This window comes from Alosa alosa, chromosome 5, assembly GCF_017589495.1.
Source record: "Alosa alosa isolate M-15738 ecotype Scorff River chromosome 5, AALO_Geno_1.1, whole genome shotgun sequence".
Classification (NCBI taxonomy): Eukaryota; Metazoa; Chordata; class Actinopteri; order Clupeiformes; family Clupeidae; genus Alosa; species Alosa alosa.
In genome coordinates this window covers 4,499,752-4,519,649 of record NC_063193.1, presented here as the reverse complement: position 1 = coordinate 4,519,649, position 19,898 = coordinate 4,499,752, and the positions used below count along the sequence as shown (strand labels likewise).

Here is a 19,898-nt window from a genome sequence, read left to right as displayed (position 1 = left end):
ATAATCTCTTGTTTTGTACCTTGTGGGAATATAAAGGCCTACTTTATATTCCCACAAGGTATGAGAGAGCTTAGATGTGTCCATGATTCTTTCAAGATAGAAAAAGCCTCAGACACTTGGCTCCACTGCTTCTTACAGCCTAGGATTCTGCTTCTCAAGAGTGCCTTGAGCTCTGGAGATGATGAAGACTATAGCTTAGTGCCTAAAACAGCTGTCTATTGGGACTATAATTGCCTAACTGCTTTGGTTTATTATAGAATCTCTTTCAACTCAAGTCATTAGAGGATTTATTTTTCATTATTAGAAACACTTGGGTGGAAAATGGTGACAGGTGCCACTTTGCAAACTGATCTCACTGATAACCTTTCAAGGAAGGCACTGACCATTATAAAAGTAGAACCATGTGTCAAAAGTGACAATTTATTCAGGAACTTCTGCATTTATTCACTGAAATAGAAATAATAATAAATAAAACTGCTGTGCACTGAAATGCAATTCATATATTTCAAAATAATTAATTGCAAAAATAATTTAAGATAGCAGTTGTATTCAGAAAAAATAAATGTAAAAAGAAAAAATCGCAGTGGCAATGCAGTGACAGTGACACACATACTTTAAACATTAGGCAACTTAAATACATAGATCCAAATACCAAAAGTAACAAACACCTGTAATTTATATAAACTACATGTCATGGTATTAAATAGAAAATGAACATTCCTCCAAAGCCTTTCTGAAGAGAGACATGTTTCCTCAGGTGCGATCATGTAGGCTCATCAGTTCTGAGATATTTACACATGGAACTAAACCTATAATATAGCATACAGACAAAAATAGTACAGCTCTCAGTTGATGAGTTCCAAACATTATGGGCACTTGGGGAGCTGGAACTAATTGCTATTGCAACGTGAGTGATGGTCTAGAGTTTCAAATTGGATTGTACTGTCCCCAACATCAGTTGTAGTAGTCAATAGAGCTATTAGGCTACTCTTCGGCCTAGATGTGTTATAGTACTGACCGCTTATGTTTCTCGCCACAGACTCAGACACAAACTAACAAGACTGTAGATAAAGTAAACAAAATGTTTACTCTAATGTTTATAGATATTGCATGTCTATTATGTTGCTGTCCTCTTCTCAGAGTGATTACTGAAACATGCTGTGTCATTTTTCAGCAGTTGCATTGGTGGTCCCCTTGTTGGCCCATCTATTCCATTGTGCACACTTTCCGAGATTCTCCAGTGATCAGGACATGGACTCCCTCACCCACACATAAACCACAGTAGTCAGGAATGTTTCCTACCAAGGTGTCGACCAGAGTTCAACCATGGTTGATTTTCTTTTTAAAAGCCCCCTGTCCAACCAGGGTCCGTTTCAGTGTGACTGGCTCCACCTGGTTTGCTAACAACCTTGCTGTTGTTTTGCTATTGTATTGCTAATTGTTGTTCCTTTCCTGGGTTGTGACCCAGGTCCTCTCTGAATTGCCACAACCTGCCATGAACTGGCAAAGATGAGTTGGACATGGGTCAAATAACCTTGGCCCGACCCTGGCCATTGATTTACAAGTGGTATTAGAAACTGTTTTCCAGAGACAGGTGTTGCTGCATCTCTAGTACATACAGTAAATACACTTATAGGTCCATTTGACTTTGCTAGAACTATCAGCACCAGCGAAAAGTCCGACCTACCAGGTCAAAGAAGCGTTTGTTGTGCTCCCGCAGGAAGCGGCATAGCTTACGGAACGCTCTCTGGCTGAGCGGCGCATGCGGCCGCCCTTTGGACTCGTCCAGGCACTTGTCGTGCCCGGCGGAGACCAGGCAGTAGAAGCCCTTGGTGGCGTTGAAGTAGAAGTTGGACGGCCTGATGCGCGGTGGCAGCTCCAGGAAGAGCTCGGCCTTGCGCAGTTCTGGGTACGGATCTCGGACCAGCGCCTCGCCATCCACCACGTGGATCTGCTCGCGTGGGAAGTGCTCCAGCCAGCGCTGGAAGTGGACATGGTAGAGGCTCCGTTGGAGGGCCTTGTAGCCGGGGTCGATGCGCCTGGTGTGCCTGTCGTTGCCGCCGCCATTGATGTCGTCGTCTAGGAGCAACAGCTCCTCCAGGGGCTGGTAGGGCTTGTGGCGCTGCAGACGGTTGTGCAGCACCTGCGTGTAGTCAGAGACGAGCCGCTCGGCTGGGTCGCGCACGATCAGTAGCAGCCGCACCGCCGGGTTCATCTGACAGGCGCGCTCCGGCGCCAGTGGTGCCGCAAAGTAGCCGGGGGTCTTCTCCACTGTCAGCTGGCCCGGCAAGGTAAAGGGCATCTGAGCACGGTACCAGTCCAGTCCCCGCTGGTAGTTCTCGTCCAGGTTGAAGTAGTGCACCTCGGCCTTGGCCACCTCCACATCTGGGTGGAGGTTAAGCATCTCCAGCAGGGCGCGCGTGCCCCCTTTGCGCACGCCGATGATGATGGCTCCCGGGAGGCGCTGGACGGTGCCATTGGTTGCGGTGGTGGTGGCCTGGGAGGATGGCGGTGGAGGTGGCGGTAGTGCCAGGGCAGAGGCGGTGGAGGCACGGAGCTCACGCAGACACACACACAGTTGAGCCTGCAGGATCAGCAGCAGCAGGAGGGCGAACAGCACAGTCCACAGCATGGCGCTATCTCTCTCTCTCTCTCTCTCTCTCACACACAAAATACACTCAGTCAGGCCAGGAAAGGTGGACACACTCACACTCAAGCACGATAGGTGGGGCAGGCACACGTACACACACACACACAGGCTAACACCTTTTGAATCACCGCTCCCGAAGGATGTTATCTGTGAAAGGAGATGAAATACAATAGCAAAATGTGTCATTATGGAGTTTACAAAGCATATACTCATTTTGTGTGTTTATAACCAAAAGTGAAAATGGAAGCAGGACACATTTGGACTCAGAAACTGTGGAGTAGTTGGTTAGCCTACTGTGGATCCTGGAAATAATTTAGTGAATGTCATATCAGAAAATGAAGATAACTGCTCATGAATTACTTTTCAAACTTTATATTTCATAGTTGAATGATGTTTTGGTAGCTGATGTTTTTTTCGTCATTTGAAAGAAATTGGCTTTGATTTCTTTCATATGAAACAGAAAACATGATTTCAAAACGGTTACTGGAAATTGTGTTCTTCAATTTCAGTGCAATAAGACCTGCTCTCTCTCTCTCTCTCTCTCTCTCTTTCTCTCTCCCTCTTTCTACCTCTGTCTCCTCTGTACTGCTGCTGTTACTCTTGTTATTGTACTCACACCTCCCTACTTTGTCACACACATTTGTTTACCTGTGCTCATTTACCAAGGTCACATCTAACTCCACTGTCTAGGAGTGTGTTCATAGTAATTGTGCCTCTGGGAAAAAGGAGTCAAATCCCTTGGCTTTCTCACTCACATGATTTCCTCTCTATTCTCCTGTTCCCCCTCTCTCCCATCTTGCTCTCTCTCTGCCTTTCTCTATCTATTTATCTATCTATCTATGCATCTCAAAAAAATTAGAACATCATTGAAGTTCATTGCACCTGTATACCTGTCTACATATCATTGTCATTCTCTCCCTCCACCCCCACCCCCCTGTTTGCTGCATCTTTTGCCCCTCCATCTCTCTGTACACAACCAATCCATCTCAGTCTTAACCTACCACCCACCCCCCACCAACACCCCCTCGTCTCTCTGCGTGGTGCCTCAGCAGCAGAAGCATTGTCATCATCATCATTATCTTCATGCATCATAAACGTCCCCATTACGACTATGCATGAGGTCTGCCTAATGTCTCTCTACGTTTTTTTCCATATCTGACATATATGTCACCTCACTTGGTAGCACATTGGTTGATGGATTAAACACTTCGTTTATTTATTTTTCAACGGCAAACAATGGTGTGCGAGTTTTCTTCCATGACTGACTACTACGTTGCCTAAAACTAACGCACCCGCACGGCCTTGAGTATTTGGCGCGAGACCCTACCTGTCTAACCTGAACCATGTCTGACAGACATAATTATGGTGTCATGTCATCTATGTGTTTCTCCTGCACTGCAAACGTGTATATGGCCCTGTCTGCCACTGTTCATTCAGCTAAAATGTGGGCTAGTGGAATGCTAGTGTTGGCAGACATGCTGTATCATATAAATGTTTGTTCTACGGGGGCATCATGTACAAGGAAATGTGTTCTCATCCTTGTGTGAATTGGTAGAAAATTAGGGCTGTATTCATTGGTAAGGGCAGAATGAATTGACTTAAAAATCATCAACCTAAGTGAACTGCTGAGTAGGCCTCCTATATACAGGTCTTAGTTTACATGGTGTTTATATAGGCCTTTTCAAAACCCTGACAAATGATAAGTTAAACTTTGGGGAATTTTTCTGAAAAAATTCTTCATCATATAAATCAAATTTGATCAAAACTCGGCTTGTCCACACCGCCAACAATGTACAATGGTAAGATATAAACAACGAGCCAGAATCCATCGGATTTTAGAAACATTAGTAGTGGACATGAGAGAGACTTTCCTTATTGTTGGTCATTGGGACAGTCATATACCGGTAGTTATAGGGCCGAGTTCGGCGGCGATATAGGTAGTGGACAGATACTACGTCAAGGATGAAGTGAAATTGAATAAACCAATCACATGCAACCAGTGTTAAATTCTGATCTATCTATCTTTTATTACAGTTTTTCTCGATTGCTTTGATGCACTTAATGAAACTGGGATCCACTTGATCTTGAGCTTCACCTTCTTAGCACAGCAGAAGTCATCTCTTGCAAATGATTTAACACATTTTCATTGGTTTAACTCATTACATGTTTCACATGATCCTTTTCAAAACATTTAACACAGTTCTTATACAAAGACTCCAAACTCCATTGGAATAACTGGGTAACAAATGGCTCTGGCCAGAGTGTGGATGCACTGTTGGCAAAATATGCTGTCAAACTCACACCTATCGTTTCAGTTGTCTTTACAGTTATAGTTCTTGGACGTAATCATTGTTCTTAATAGCTGGAAGGTGAATGATAGGCCATTCAGCACAATGGACAGATGGAAGCTTAAATGACGTTGTCCTGGTTAATGAGGCTCACATGACTGAATAACTCCACTTTTCCATCTGTATCTACACAGTGATGTAGCCTTCAGTTTACTAAGGCAGACTTCAGTATAGCACATTTTACAAAGGCTCTCACATAACTTAACAAACCTCCAATGACTTCAATAAGAAAAACAGAATGTGTGTGTGTGGGTAGCAAAAGAGAGAGAAAGAGAGAGAGATACTATTACAGCATTTCAAGATTGACCTAGCTAGTAATCACACACACACACACACACAGAGAGAGAGAGAGACTAACTTTGTCTTTGTTTCTGTTGTTTGTTTTGAGCAGGGAGAGGATAAGCAGTGAAATATCTCTGTCTCAACTGCAGCTCTCCCTAGAATAGCACCACAACCCAGCAGATTTACATATGGTTCCAAGTGTCAAGCACACAGAGCAGGAAGATGTTTTTGACTGATATTCTGACTGATATTCCTACTTTTGTCTTTTTGTTTTTGTTTAGTTTTTTTTAATGGTATCACTGCATGATGTTAGATCAGTGTGAATTATTGTGAGGACAATGCCCTGATGTCTCATTAAAAAAGCTGGCTTGTTGGACTGTGTTACAATTTTTCTCAGTTGCTTTGGTGCTTTTCTCAGATCAGAATGAAAATTCTCATAACTATTAGTTCAACCTCCACAACATTTAGTCATTTGTGCACATCATAGTAGCAATTTCTCCTTCCTCTGAACAAATTGCAAATGCTTTTGGACATGTATCAGTTGCTTTCATACAATTCTCTGCTGTTTTATAACATTAGCATTTGCTTATGTCATGTCAGTCAAAATGAACTATACTTATGGATACTGAATAGTCGTTCTCAATAAAACTAATAGTCTTCATTTCATTGCTTGAGTCATTACATACAAAATTGTTGAACTAGTTATCAAATTCTGTCACAATGCTGTAGAATTGCAAAGAGCATATAGTGAAATGTACATATTTAGTGTCTTGTACTCACTTACTCCCCTAAGTACAGCAATGTGTAACTTTACTGTAGTTTCACTGTACAAGTAGTGTATAGTGCTGTCTTGAGCATGTTCAGGTAGTGTCACTGAGTTCTGACCTTTTTTTGGATGGGAAAACACTGAGAGAATAAACTGTCATAATGAAAACATGACAAAGCCATTTGACTATCTTGTTCATAAACGATGGTGTCAAGACTTCTTTTTTTGATGACACTGACAGTTTCATTGACATGAATACTTGCTTTTGAGGAATGGACTATCCATTTGAGCAAGTGACGTGCTTTTGCAGGTTATCCACTAGGTTTTGCAGTTTGCACTAATTGTTTCGAGAAATGCACTAACTGCTGTGCAAATGTTAATAGTGATGTGAGAAAAGCACCAAAGCGACTGAGAAAAACTGTATAATTCCCATGATGTTCACGCGTGCATATCTGCACTGGTTGTGCTTTCAAACACGATTGCAATAGACAAAACTGAGCAATGAAGACACAGCACCGTTGTGATAAGGAATGCAAATAAATATAAATGTCCTTTGTGGAACAGCAGAAGATGGGTCGCTGGAGGTCATGAATAATGTACGTTTTTTAATAAAGGTAGGTTTCACTGACATAGTATCATCTTCAGAGTCAACAATGTACATTAGCTAAATAAACCAGAGGCCGGGAGAAATGCCCTCTTAGGCTGTAAATGCCCACTAAGCACAGGTCTGGATGGGATCAGACTCTGAGTTCTTGTTGAAGCCAGCGCAACAAAACTGTGTTTTGTGTATGTGTGTGTGTGTGTGTGTCTCTGTGTGTGTGTGTGTGTGTGTGTATGTATATGTGTGTGTGTGTATGTATATGTGTGTGTGTGTGTGTGTGTGTGTGTGTGTGTGTGTGTGTGTGTGTGTGTGTGTGTGTGTGTGTGTCTCCGTGTGTGTGTGTGTGTGTGTATGTATGTGTGTGTGTGTGTGTGTGTGTGTGTGTGTGTGTGTGTGTGTGTGTGTGTGTGTGTGTGTGTGTGTGTGTGTGTGTGTGCATTTGTGGGATAGGGGGCTAATCTAAGTCAACCTTACTTAAAATCTTCCATCAAATTGACATAAAAGAACTGCACATCCAAGGAAAAAGACCAACGCGTCTATCCGTTTAATAAAGCAGCATCCCAATTACTCAATTACTCTGTGGGTGTGCAATCTGGCCCAGGTCATCCCACCACATTCCAGATTGTAGGTGTTGAAGTTGTTGTTGTCTTGGTTCTGGTTTGGTTCTGGTTCGAACCCAGCATAACTGTGCTGGACTCGACCAAGAATAAACAAAGACAACAACAACTTTCAACCTGTCTCCACAACAGTGGGTGGAAAATGGACGGTCAGCAGGTAAGCCTGATAGAGGTGAAGAGTAACACTTGGACAGTCCACCTACACAGACAGATGGTTTGTTAAAATTCTTCTTTTTTCAAATGACTGAACAGAAGCTCAACCAAACCCAACCTGTAACCCTAACCATACATTTGTGTCAATAGATAATTTGTCTGTAATCCGAGCATCTGTATAGTAGGGCTGGGCGATATATCGGTATTACGACTACGACCGATATATTTTTGAAAACGATATGTAGTTGAGACAATATCGTAATACCGGTATTATGTCAAATAATGGGCCATTTTATCAAAGCCACTTGCTCTTCTGTGTTCAGACCATTCAGATAGCCGCAGCTCTGCTCAACTGCGCCCCTTGCGTGTGCACGTTCTCCCTCGCAGCACTACAAACTTTCAAACATGACGGACACTGAGTCAGATTTTGTTTACCTTGATCAGAGGTTGGTGCTGATGCCTATTCCGTCGGCACATCAACGGCTAGACTGAGAATTCTCGTTGTGAAATCAAAATTCCACTGGATCTCCAAGCGGTTTTGTACACGCAGATTTAAGTTACAACACTGTTTACAGCTCTTCGACTCACGGTAAAATGTCATTTTTGGTACATACCCTAGCTAATTTAAATACACCGATGAATGCTTGCGTTTAGCGATATACAGTAGCAGATCTAGTCGTCAGGGAGACAACCTACACGCTGATTTTATTAAGAGGATATGCACGCGACTCGCGAGCAGTTAGGGCATAATTTTTTATGATTCCTGAAACCCCATTCAATCGTGCATAGGGATTGAACAGAAACATGCAAAAATGAACGCATACAAAACGACGGTAGCGTCTATCACACTCTTGATGAGTGACTCAGTTACGTTGTTTAAGTAGCCTAATTGTTTAAAACTATTTTTGTTGTTGATAGCACATGTCTATGCCATCATAGTCTACATTTGCTTGTCATCTAGGCCCTATCAAACCCTTACAGGTAAAAAAACTGCATTGTGTGACTAAACTGCAGGTTTTTTCAATATTGTTGTGCCCAAAATAGCCTATTGCATTGTGCAGTACAATGTAGGCCTGCGTTGTCAGTCAGGGTCAACTTTTGGTCTTTTGTTATTTGCACAGCTTTATCAGAGCAACTGTAGCCTATTGTAGGCCTATGTTATTGTTTACACTTTTTGCACAGCTCTGTTAGAGCAGTCTGAAATGAATATAATTAAAACTGGCTGTGTTGTCATAATTGTTGTGTTGAGTGAATATACCAAGCACTTCGCTCTTTCTGTTTGAAATATCAATATCGTATCGATATCGTATATCGCCAATCAGCCCCAAAATATCGGGATATCAGTTTTGGTCCATATCGTCCAGCCCTACTGTATAGTCTAGGATACCATCCAAATAAGGTGCGAGTCTGACCAGGTAAGGTGTGAGTCTGGCACGAGTCTGAATCTCAATTGATGCACGCAGAAAGCTCTAAAATGTGTAAAAACGGGGAAGGAGGAGAGTGGGGGAGGGGCGAGTTCCTCTGAGTTACCCTGGCACCGCTCCGGTAATCCCTCCTCCTTTAGAAAAATGGAAAATGAACGAGGGGGATTATGTGTGGGGAAGTGAGAGAGATGTGGGAACTGGGGAGGGAGCAGTGTGCTGGGGAAAGAATGCAAAGAGAGAGAGAGAGAGAGAGAATCTTGTGAAGCCTTGTGTAGATAAGAGGTGCTGAGGAGAGCCGCTAAGGCTTCTGTACAGACAGTGACCTTCAGTAGACCAGCATGGTTCTCATGCACATGCACATCCAACTGGGTTTCAAATTAGACTCTTTATAAAGCTCACTCGCATCCACCAACCCCCCAAACACCCTCCGACCCCTGAAAAACACCCTTGCGTCGTCCCTCACTCTTCAGAGAGCTCATTCCTCATCTCCCCTCCTCCTCTCACTTCTCTTCCATCTCTTCCTCTCTCTCTCTCTTGCCATTTCTCTCTCTCTCCCAGACACAGCGACACACACACACACACACACACACACACTAAGATCTAGGTCAATCATATCAGCCACTCAGAGTGCTCTTTGAGCAGCATGTTGCTGGTATTCATAATGAACGCTGGTGTATATGGTGTGTAGGGGACTGTGGGGGTTTAGCCTTCAGTGTTTTTCTTTTTTTTTTGGGGTGTATGTGTGTGTGTGTGTGTCCATCTTGGCTCCGTGGCTCCAGTCACAACCTATGCAAATGTCTCGTGTGTCTGGTGTTTACTGAGTTTTTGCGATCTGTGCCATTTTGATTAGGCGAGGTGAGAGCGTGCGGGTGCCCGCCGTGTGGTACCCACTGAACCAGCCGTCTGTTTGGCCCTGGTTGGCATGGTCAGACTTCGTGCCAGACCAGAGGTCTCTGCTCTGACTGGGCAAGCGCATCATTTGCTGTTTCCCAGTGCTTTTCATCCGGCTGCCGATGCAAGTTGTAATTTGTGTGTGTGTGTGTGTGTATGGGTTTTTTTGTGTTTGTATGTTTGTTTGTTTGTTTGTGTGTGTGTGTGTGTGTGTGTGTGTGTGTGTGAGAGAGAGAGAGAGAGAGAGAGAGGGGAGGGAGAGAGACAGAAAGACAGAGAGAGAGAAAGGTTTTGAAGATGTACGAGGGTTTTTAAATCTAAATATCAGGGAAGTGAAATTGTTTGAAACCCTAATAGCTGCTCTAACTGTGCTGACGCAATCCCAACCCTCTGGATAGCCCAGTTCCAGCCCAGTCATTTCTCCAGGGGTCAGAATGTAGTCCTTGAGTGTGTTCAATCAGTTTGTTTGTGTCGTCAAAAGAAGAGTTGACGTGTGGGTCCCTGTGCGGGAAGCAGGTCCAGTGTGTATTATGGTGGTAATCTGTTGCCTTGTGGGGGTGTTTGGAATGGGGCTAAAGTGGCAGATGCCCTGTCAGAGCCCCATGGTCAGTGCCACTGACACACACACACACACACACACACACACACACACACACACACACACACAATCATATTCTAAGCCAGTAACAGTAAGGCTAACTTGCTATTGAAACTCTAAAGTTGACATGAGAAATGTGACGAGTAAGCAAAGCAGTCACACGGCACACTCACTTGTACTGATAAGGCTACTGAGTGCTACTCAGCTGTGGCCCAGAGAGTGAACTCTGGCATCACCAGGTGCATAGAAAAACCAGCACACACAACGTTTCAAACAGAGACAAGGGCTATGGACAGAAAATATTTGAAATAAAAGAACAAAATGGAAATTATTCATATTAAAAAAAAAACTAAATGCAGGAATAGAGGACACAATCAGAGTAGCAATCAACTAACAGCAAACCTGCTAAACAGAATTACAGATCATGGCTTGTGGAACACTGTAGCCAGCTTAGCCATGCACCAGACGGCTGCTGGAACCTGCTCGCTCCCTCGCTATGGCAACCATTCATTAGAGAAGCTCAGGTGAGGTGGTGCTTCCTGGGGGAGAGGGTTCAGGAAGGATGGCGGGAAAAGGCGCCTTTGTGAGTGAGCACATTAACTGCTCTCCCTGTGCCACGACCGTGCAGATGACGCCACAGTTGGCCCCTTATTACAGCCAAATGACGGCTATGGTGGCAAATGATGGCAACAGCCAGACTCTGTTATTCGCCATTTACATTGCCTCTGTAAAGAATTGCAAAGGTGACATAAGCTTTCTGTCATGTTCGCTGATTACATAAGGTGAACATTTCATCTACACTGTATTTTATAATCTTCAGAAGATTTTCCCTGATATGCACAATATAACAAACAAAAGTTAAGGGTGCTCTAAGTGATGCTGGGTAACCAAAAGCACCAGTGCTTAAGTGCACAATTAAATAAAACTAAAACCAAGTTTCATGTTAGATTTAGGGTGGACCTTGTGTAAGTACAATGTTTCGCAGTACTATTCAAAAGTGATGACCCTGTTCATATTATGATATTATCATATGAAGACACAGCTGTACGCCATATATAATTGCCATTGGATTGAGCTGGACTAAGTTAACACAGACTTTTCTTTATTTTCATTTCTTATTTATTTATTTTATTACTTGTTCATTTTTGTTTGTTGTCTGTCTTGTATGTCTACCGTTATGTCTTCGGTAATGCTTACATTGGTACCGCCCATCTGGCATCTTTTGTCTTGTGCGTCAATTGTTATTATGTAAATTTATTTGTTTGTCTTGATGTCGCGGGAACGCTGGCGACTACGCTGCTCCGTCCGGCATCTTTTGTCTTATAGTGTTTGAAGCGGCCTTGGGTGCTTTGAAAGGCGCTATGTAACAAATAAAATGTATTATTATTATTATTATTATTATTATTATTATTATATTGGTAGTTACAGTGTTACAATCTGATACCCACTTTTACTCAACAAATGGAAATCTAAATAGACTTGTTGGGGGGGGAAACCTGCAAATGGGCACATTAAAATGTGCAGAGAACCTTATTTTTCTAGTATAATGCTGTAGAAGGAGTTGTAGTGTAGAGAGTGGGAAATGTTTTGAGGGTGTGGAGCGAGTTGACACTCGTTCCTGAGGTTCCAATTAGTGCAAGAAGTCTGTTCTCCACGATCTGCCTGCTGCATGGAACCATTCCCAGAGCAGCAGGTGTGTGCCATTGTGCACTGCTCTGTGCTGTTAGTTTGGGTTGTTCCTCAGCAGTGCTGCAGAAACACTTCTGTTCCCCACGCTTTTCTTTCATTTAGCCTTATTTCTTGGCTGCTCTGAATGGTAAGACAGTGCATCTCGCCTGTGGAGAAACACTAGCGGGGAAAAAACAACTAGGACACAATCTACAGGAGACATCTCTTCTGACTGGTGTGTTGTGCAGTTTTGTACATCTCAAGAACATCACAAGGTTTTGGGTAATATGCTTTGGACGTGAGTGGACGGGTTTTAAAGAGAGGCATTTTTCTCACAAGAAGGCACGGATGTCTCTGTCGGTGTCTCACAGTAAACACACACACACACACACAAACACACACACACAGACTACCTGTTTATATCATCACTGTTCACTCATCCTCAACAGTTCTGTGAAAAATATCTGTTGCACTCCGCTCTGATTGAACAAGCATCCTGGATGTGCCATCTCACACATCCTCTCACACATCCTCACACACATCCTAACACACACCATCTCACACATCCTCACACACATCCCCACACACATCCTCACACACATCCTCACACACACCCTCACACACATCCCCACACACATCCTCACACACATACTCACACACACACACACACATCCTCACACACATCCTCACATACATCCTCACACACATCCTCACACACATTCTCACACACACACACATCCTCACACACATCCTCACATACATCCTCACACACATCCCCACACACATCCTCACATACATCCTCACACACATTCTCCCGGCCATAGCCTTGCCACAAAACGAAACTTTATCACCAGACTCTCTCAGCATGGCCATTTACAACGCAGCCTGCATAGTGACCTCTGAGCCTCTATGATGCCGCCGCATCGCTGTGCAGGGGAAGCCTATGGTCATCTGAGTCGTCATTAACAGCATCCTGGATGTGCCATCTCACACATCCTCACACACATCCTCACACACATCCTCACACACACCATCTCACACATCCTCACACACATCCCCACACACATCCTCACACACATACTCACACACACACACACACATCCTCACACACATCCTCACATACATCCTCACACACATCCTCACACACATTCTCACACACATCCCCACACACATACTCACACACACACACACATCCTCACACACATCCTCACATACATCCTCACACACATCCCCACACACATCCTCACACACATTCTCCCGGCCATAGCCTTGCCATCTCTCAGCATGGCCATTTACACGCAGCCTGCATAGTGACCTCTGAGCCTCTGTGACGCCGCCGCATCGCTGTGCAGGGGAAGCCTATGGTCATCTGAGTCGTCATTAACGGCAGAGAGAATGGAGGAACCACTGAGGCCCTCTCGGGCCAAAGTGACTGAACGAGGGCTTTGTTAGGACTGCTTAAATGGCCTCCTCCAACCTCGTGCTGTTAGACCATTACAAGACAATTAGCCTCGCAAACACATGAATGGATTTATCTAACCACAGCAGACGCTCTCCTTGAGTGAAGGTCAGCGGATGAAGTTCAAAGTACACTTATTATTCCATTCTATTCTACTCACCTTAGCCTATTGTTTTTACTGTATCTTTTCTTATTAGTTTATAGTGTTTAGTACAACAAAATGTTTTGGACACATCAGATAGACAGCGTTCCTTCTTGGTTGACGTGGGAGAGTGGGAGGCTGAGTGATGAGAACATCAGGACCAGCTGTGGGCCAGAACCAGAACTGGCAACAACGTCACATGAGCGAACTCCAAGCAGATTAGAAAGTGCTATTACACCATCTAGTAAGAGCAACTACGCATCCATGTGTCTGTCCGTGTGCTCGTCTGTGAGCCAATATCATTAAGGCATACAAACTAATCCTTTCCCAGGCACGTGCCTATCTAACCTTAGCTGTCAGCTTCCTCTCTTACCAATTCACAGTAACTTCTCACATGTTGGTTCTGTAATCATCTGTGCAGCAACCACTCCCTGTATTTTTCCACAGAATCTAGCTTGACGCCTGCACCTTCAAGAAAAAAAAGTCAATAAGTGTTGGCTATCTGCTTTGTTGACTGGTCTGATTGACTGCACATGATGACTGCTGAGGGAGCCAGATTCATGTGACCAAGTAAACAACTTCAGCAGTTTTCTGTAGCAGAGTGGCGGTTTTGCCAATGACCACTAAATACATTTACATTCATTCATTTAGCAGATGCCTTCATCTAGAACAACTTACATTGCAGATAAAACATTTTCCCTTGGGAACCGAGCTGATGACCTGTTGTTAATGCCTCACTCTATTCATTTAAGTAGAGAAATACATAATAAAACAAGAGGAAGTCAACATATCTCTATAGCACTGATCTTTATGATGACTGCATAATGCACAGTGATCATGCGCAATACGCAATGATACACATAGCAGGACTATAAAACTGTGGCAGGATACTGTCACATCAAAGCCTCCTAATGGCTACTAGTTTAATGTTGTAATATAATGAATCCTTTGGAATCATATATAGCTTGCTATATTATATTAAACAAAACACACTCACACAACAACAAATACTTTTTAAAGAAAGTAAAGTATAAGCAGATTTACATTTGTGTGTGTGTGTGGAGCTTTGAGTGATGAAGCGTTATAGCATAACCTTGGTTTCTACAATAAAACATTCATTTCGGAGCATCCAGTGGTTATTTTTGGATGCATGCAGACCCCCCTCCGGAGTCTTGGTTTTGGTTGAGGTCGTTATTATTCTGCGGCGCTTGTGTGGGTACTTTCACTGAGCTAACCCAGAGTCACTGTGGAGATCCAGCTGTGATTTCAGGCAGGCTTCAGAGTTCTGTCTCGCAGCAGTAGCTGTGTGGCTCACAACAGCTCACTCCGTCTCTCTGTCTCTGTCTCCTCATCTCATTCTCTCTCTTTCTCTCCTCCCATTCTCTCTCTAATGCCTTTGTTATTCATCTCTACGCTGCGACTCTCTTCTCATTTGTTTGTTGTTCCCATGTTTCTCTCTTTACGTCTTACTCCATACTCTATACTCACTCACTCCCTTTCTCCATCTCCCTCTTTTCATCCGCCTCTTTTCTCTCTTTGTCTCTGCCTCTCCTCTTCTCTCTCTCTCGTCTTCTTTCTCTCCTCTCTCTCTCACTCTCTGTTTTTCTTTTGCTGTGTAACTGGTAACATACAGACTCATTGCACTCTGAGGACTTGCACTTGCTCATAAATAATGGCATGCATTATTCACACAGGCTCTGTGCCTAATGCCCCATAATGTACCTTAGTCCTCATAACGCACCCAGGTGCTTGACAAGCAAAGGCCCACCATCCGGTCACGGCTGCCCAGTGATGGACGACTGGGGGTCTGTAAACTGTTCATCCCAGAGCTATGTAGACTCACAGAAAATGTACATAACTCATGCATAACTCATATATACAGTACATAGCTCATACAGGTACATATGGTAGCCTGTACATGTTGTGTGCAGAGCATAAGTCATACAGTCACAATATGCTGTTAGTGGTTTATAGGGACATCCAAAGAGATCTTCAGATGTGCCAACCCTGCAGCATGTGGTTTTGTGTTTGAGTCAGCAAATCAGACAGCAAATCAATTCATTTCCACTGAGCACACCAGAGTGGGTCATAGTCTTGGACCATATCGCTACTCTGTACACAATTCAAAGGTTACAAAAGCATGACTTCATGCTCCCGGAACGTTTAGTTGAACCTTTGTGTGTGTGTGTGTGTGTGTGTGTGTGTGTGTGTGTGCGTGCATGTGTGTGACTCTGTGTGTGCATGTGTTTTCAAGCCTTTTGCGTAGGCCTATATAAAGTATATTCAAGGATTAAGAAAAAAAACATTCCCTTTGTTTTGAGTTTGAGAAGCTGTAGAACACAGAACTCCTTACATGCTTGCTGATGACATACAAACACGCACATATTGCAATTTGCTGTGTGGTGGCAAACCCAACATCTCTGTCTATTTGCAGTCCCTGTCTGTTATTCTCATGTCCTCCATCTCTCTCATTCTTTCCGTAACTCTAACTCTCTCTTCCACTGACTCAGCTGCTCAGCACCGGAGCGGTGACCAGACAATCTCTGCCCTCCTCCCCTTTTGATTTCCGAGAAGACCTGGCGCCGGTCCTGTGGTCATCGCAACCCTCTGTAACCCACTTTCTCTCTGAAACACTTTCTACCCTTCCTCTTACTGTTTCTCTTCCTCCTACTCTTTCTCTTACACTTTTTCGGACTCTATCCTCCACACATGTTCTCTTCTTCCCCTTAGCTTACTGTGAAAGTACTTTGTTTAATTTGAAGATGAAACCAAAACAACTCATAAAAGCACTTCAAAAAGTGCCACATTGTATTGTGTTGCTTTAATGGAGAGTTAACATAACTTAAGAAGTCAATAAGTGTTAACAAGATTTATAGGGAGTGAGAGAAAGAGATCTGTAGACTTACCTGAGGTGTGAGGGACTTCGCTTCAGCATCTAAGTTGCCCTCTGAGGATGTGGATTTGGATCAAGTCCTTCTCATTAGCTTGTTTTTCTTCTTTCCCTTCTTCTTCTATTCTTTCAGTCCCTATTCTCTTCCTCTTCTTGCTTCTTCATACTCTTTCTATTTCTACAATGTGTTTTTTTTCTCTGAAGAGCAGTCCTAGCAAGCCTAAGTCAATCTGCATTTGTGTGTGTGAGAGAGAGCGAGCGATGAGTGTAGGGAAAAAAGGCAAGCAGAGAGAGAGGAGAAGGTGATTGTGTGTGAGCGAGTAGGTTAAGTCGGAACATGTGGGTGCAAGTGTGTCTGTGTGTGTGTGTGTGTGTACAGTATGTGTGTGTGTGTGTGTGTGTGTGTGTGTGAGAGAGAGAGAGAGAGAGAGAGTGAATGAAAGTGGATGAGACAAAGAAAGGGAGAGAAAGAGAGAGAAGCGGGAGAGCAGATCCGTGCCGAGAGTGTAAGTGCGTGCGCGTGTGCATGTGTGTCTGTGAGCGCGACTAAGTGAGTGACTGAATGAGTGACTGAGTGAGTGGGTAAGATCGCACAAACACACAGCCCCTCTGGGAAATTCCACCCCCCATTAACACTCCCCCTCCCAACCTGTCCTGCTCACTTGTTTTCCTATTTCCTTATCCATTCCTTTTCCTCTGTTGTTATGCTTTTTTATTCCTTTCTTTTATTTTTTATGGTTCATGTACACTGCAACTCTTAGCCCGCATGTCTCTTTTTTGTACATTTTCTCCTCATTGCATTAGTTTCTTTGTGTGTGTGTGTGTGTGTGTTGTGTGTGTGTGTGTGTGTGTGTGTGTGTGTGTGTGTGTGTGTGTGTGTGTGTGTGTGTGTGTGTGTGTGTGTGAGTGTGAGAGAGAGAGAGAGAGAGAGATAGAGAGAGAGAAAGAGAGTGTGTGTATACACGCGTGTGTATATTTGTGTGTTGGGGGGTGGCGAAGCTTGGGGCTTTTTGAATGTATTTGCCTCTGAAAATCCCCAAATCATAAATAACTTACAGAGTGCCTGCACACAAAGAGGCACAGTTCAAATATTTCTAGCCTCTGCTTCATTGTTTAGCCTCCACGGGTTCGTCATTGCTCTAATCCTACTTATTTGCTCTGTGATTAAATCATTTTCAAGTCTTTGAAGCAGTGTGGTATAGACACTATGTAAACTGCAATATATGGATTTTATTTTGTATGTCTTTTTTTTCCAGGGCAGAATAGTTTACCCTCGGATATTCTCCCAATCTTGTAGTGAACTTGAATCAGCCACTTAAGTTGATTTGCGAGTGTGCTGTGGATTTATTATCTGCATGTTTATAAATAAGTTATTGCCCTGTACATATTGCCATACACTACTTTCAGGGCACATAAACATAAAATCCACACACACCAGCACTGTGTTCTGGAATAATAACTATTGTCTGGAGTGATTCTTTAGCATCCAGACACACAACCTCCTGTGTTGCCATGTTCTCTCCCCTCAGACAGTGGGTGTTTGTTCGCTTTGGTCGTTTGCATCTAAAAAACCCAAAGGGAATGGAGGCTCCTTCAGATTCATTCCATATGTCAGCACTCATCAGATTATAGAGGCTCTTTGACTGGCATCACTTCAGTCTCCATAGGGGGCTTCAAGCATGCAAATATGTCTCATACAAATGAGCAAACACAGGGATAAGAGTGTGTAGAGTGTGAATGTGTTTGTTGTTTGTGTGTGTGTATGGGTGAAAGCCCCGCCCCACTACAATTTCAACATTTAAAATAAAATCCCTCTCGCCAGCTCCCTCTGCCACCTCCACCTCCACCTCCATCGCCGCCACTATCCTCATTCTCCATTTTCCCCATTTTTCCTCCATTCACTTTGAGTTTCTGCATCTGTGCTCCCGTGCGAGGCCCCCTCTCCCTCCCGTGCTTCTCAGCAGGGAGGCGCGTTTGTCGCACACACACACACGCACACACACAGACAGAAACCCACTCCCCCATTCCCATTCTCCTATCCACCCTCCTCTTTCTCCTCTCTCTCCTCCTTCTCCTCCTTTTGAGGAGTCTCCCCCTCCCTGCTGCTGCTGAGAGTGGGGAATGACTCCCTCTTGACCCCCCATGTTGGGTCGACTCCGGCGTCGTATTCACATCAGAACACTGCCGAGCGCCAGACGCACCACCACCAACGTTCATCCGTCTTTTGTGTCCCTCTCTCCTTTTTTCTCTCCTTTTTTCCCTCAACGCTTGCTTGCTGTTTTCTCACAAATGCGTCAATCACAGATTTTTTTTATTATTATTATCTCGTGCCTACTCCCTCTCTCCCTCAGGCCTTCTCAGAATGCGCGCTCTGAGTGGGCCCATTTGTCTGCCCTGAGAGTACCATTGGGGCCTTTGTCTCTCTCTCTCTGTGTGTGTGTGTGTGTGTGTGTGTGTGTGTGTGTGGGGGTTCGACAGCAGGAGTGCTAGGATATGGGGGTCCCCAGAAGGAGGTCTGTTCAAGGTTGGTAGGAGGGACCCCCGACTGGTTTGTGGGGCTGTAGAGGTTTGATGTGTGTGTGTGTGTGTGTGTGTGTGTTTAGGGGTTTCCTGGCAAGGCTGAATGAGCGCCCAGCATCAGAGGCTTTCATCCAAGGGCCTGCCAGTGCTGCTGTGATCTGCGGTGCAGGACGCCTTGGGCCAGGAGGTCGGAGATTACGACGTGCTGGAGGGCAACAGGATTGTCGCTCTCGTCTCCTCCTCACACGACCCTTTGTGCTGCTGTCCCTTCTGCTGTAAAATAACACAAAAGTTCTTGTACTTTAAAACATTCATTCAAACTCAGCACTAACTTTGCACTAGCTTTGTTGTTCCAACTAGGAACATGAACAACTTTTGTCAATTCTCAATGACTTGGGTACACAGTTGGCGTTAAATGGGTACCCAGTTAAAAAACAACGAAAAGGGGGATTTCTGTATTGTATTACTTTAACACGACAGCTGTCCCATCCACAGAGCCAGACGTGCTTTTCTTAAACCTGCTCAAATCACCAATATGAGCTCATACATAATGCAGCAGAGGTAAGGAAAATGTGCTATAAACATAAGAATCACATTACATTGAATGATGATATGCTTATTCTAATCATAATATCTTTGACATTACAGAGAAGAGAGGTGGAGGATGTGTTTAAAACAAGTCAAACTCACGCATCCCCTCTAGCCTTTATGCCTTTCTCTTTCTCTCTCTTCAAATTTCACTCTGCTTGTCTGTCAACCTCTGTTTCTCTTGCACTCTCTCTCTCTCTCTCCTCCTCCTCATCCTCCTTTTTCTTCCCTCCTCACCCTGTCAGCCCAGACTAGACAGGAGTGCGAACGGCAGGTCAACTGTGAACATCAGGAATTAATA

At 44.0% G+C, this 19,898-nt stretch overlaps 1 protein-coding gene across 3 annotated transcripts; it reads right to left on the bottom strand.

Moving 5' to 3' along the window:
- Positions 1-432: 432 nt before the first annotated feature.
- On the bottom strand, positions 433-17,004 carry hs3st1l2 (heparan sulfate (glucosamine) 3-O-sulfotransferase 1-like 2). 3 transcript variants are annotated; one of them, XM_048244479.1, is made up of 3 exons: positions 16,506-17,004; positions 15,322-15,428; positions 433-2,797 (listed from the first exon to the last, which is right to left on the bottom strand). In XM_048244479.1, the coding sequence occupies exons 2-3, from the start codon at positions 15,331-15,333 to the stop codon at positions 1,661-1,663; spliced, it is 1,149 nt and encodes a 382-aa protein (XP_048100436.1). In that variant the 5' UTR covers positions 15,334-15,428; positions 16,506-17,004; the 3' UTR covers positions 433-1,660. The 3 variants fall into 3 exon arrangements, with proteins under 3 accessions (XP_048100436.1, XP_048100437.1, XP_048100438.1); XM_048244480.1 differs by lacking the exon at positions 15,322-15,428; XM_048244481.1 differs by lacking the exons at positions 15,322-15,428; positions 16,506-17,004 and adding an exon at positions 7,853-7,877.
- Between the last annotated feature and the right edge of the window lie 2,894 nt (positions 17,005-19,898).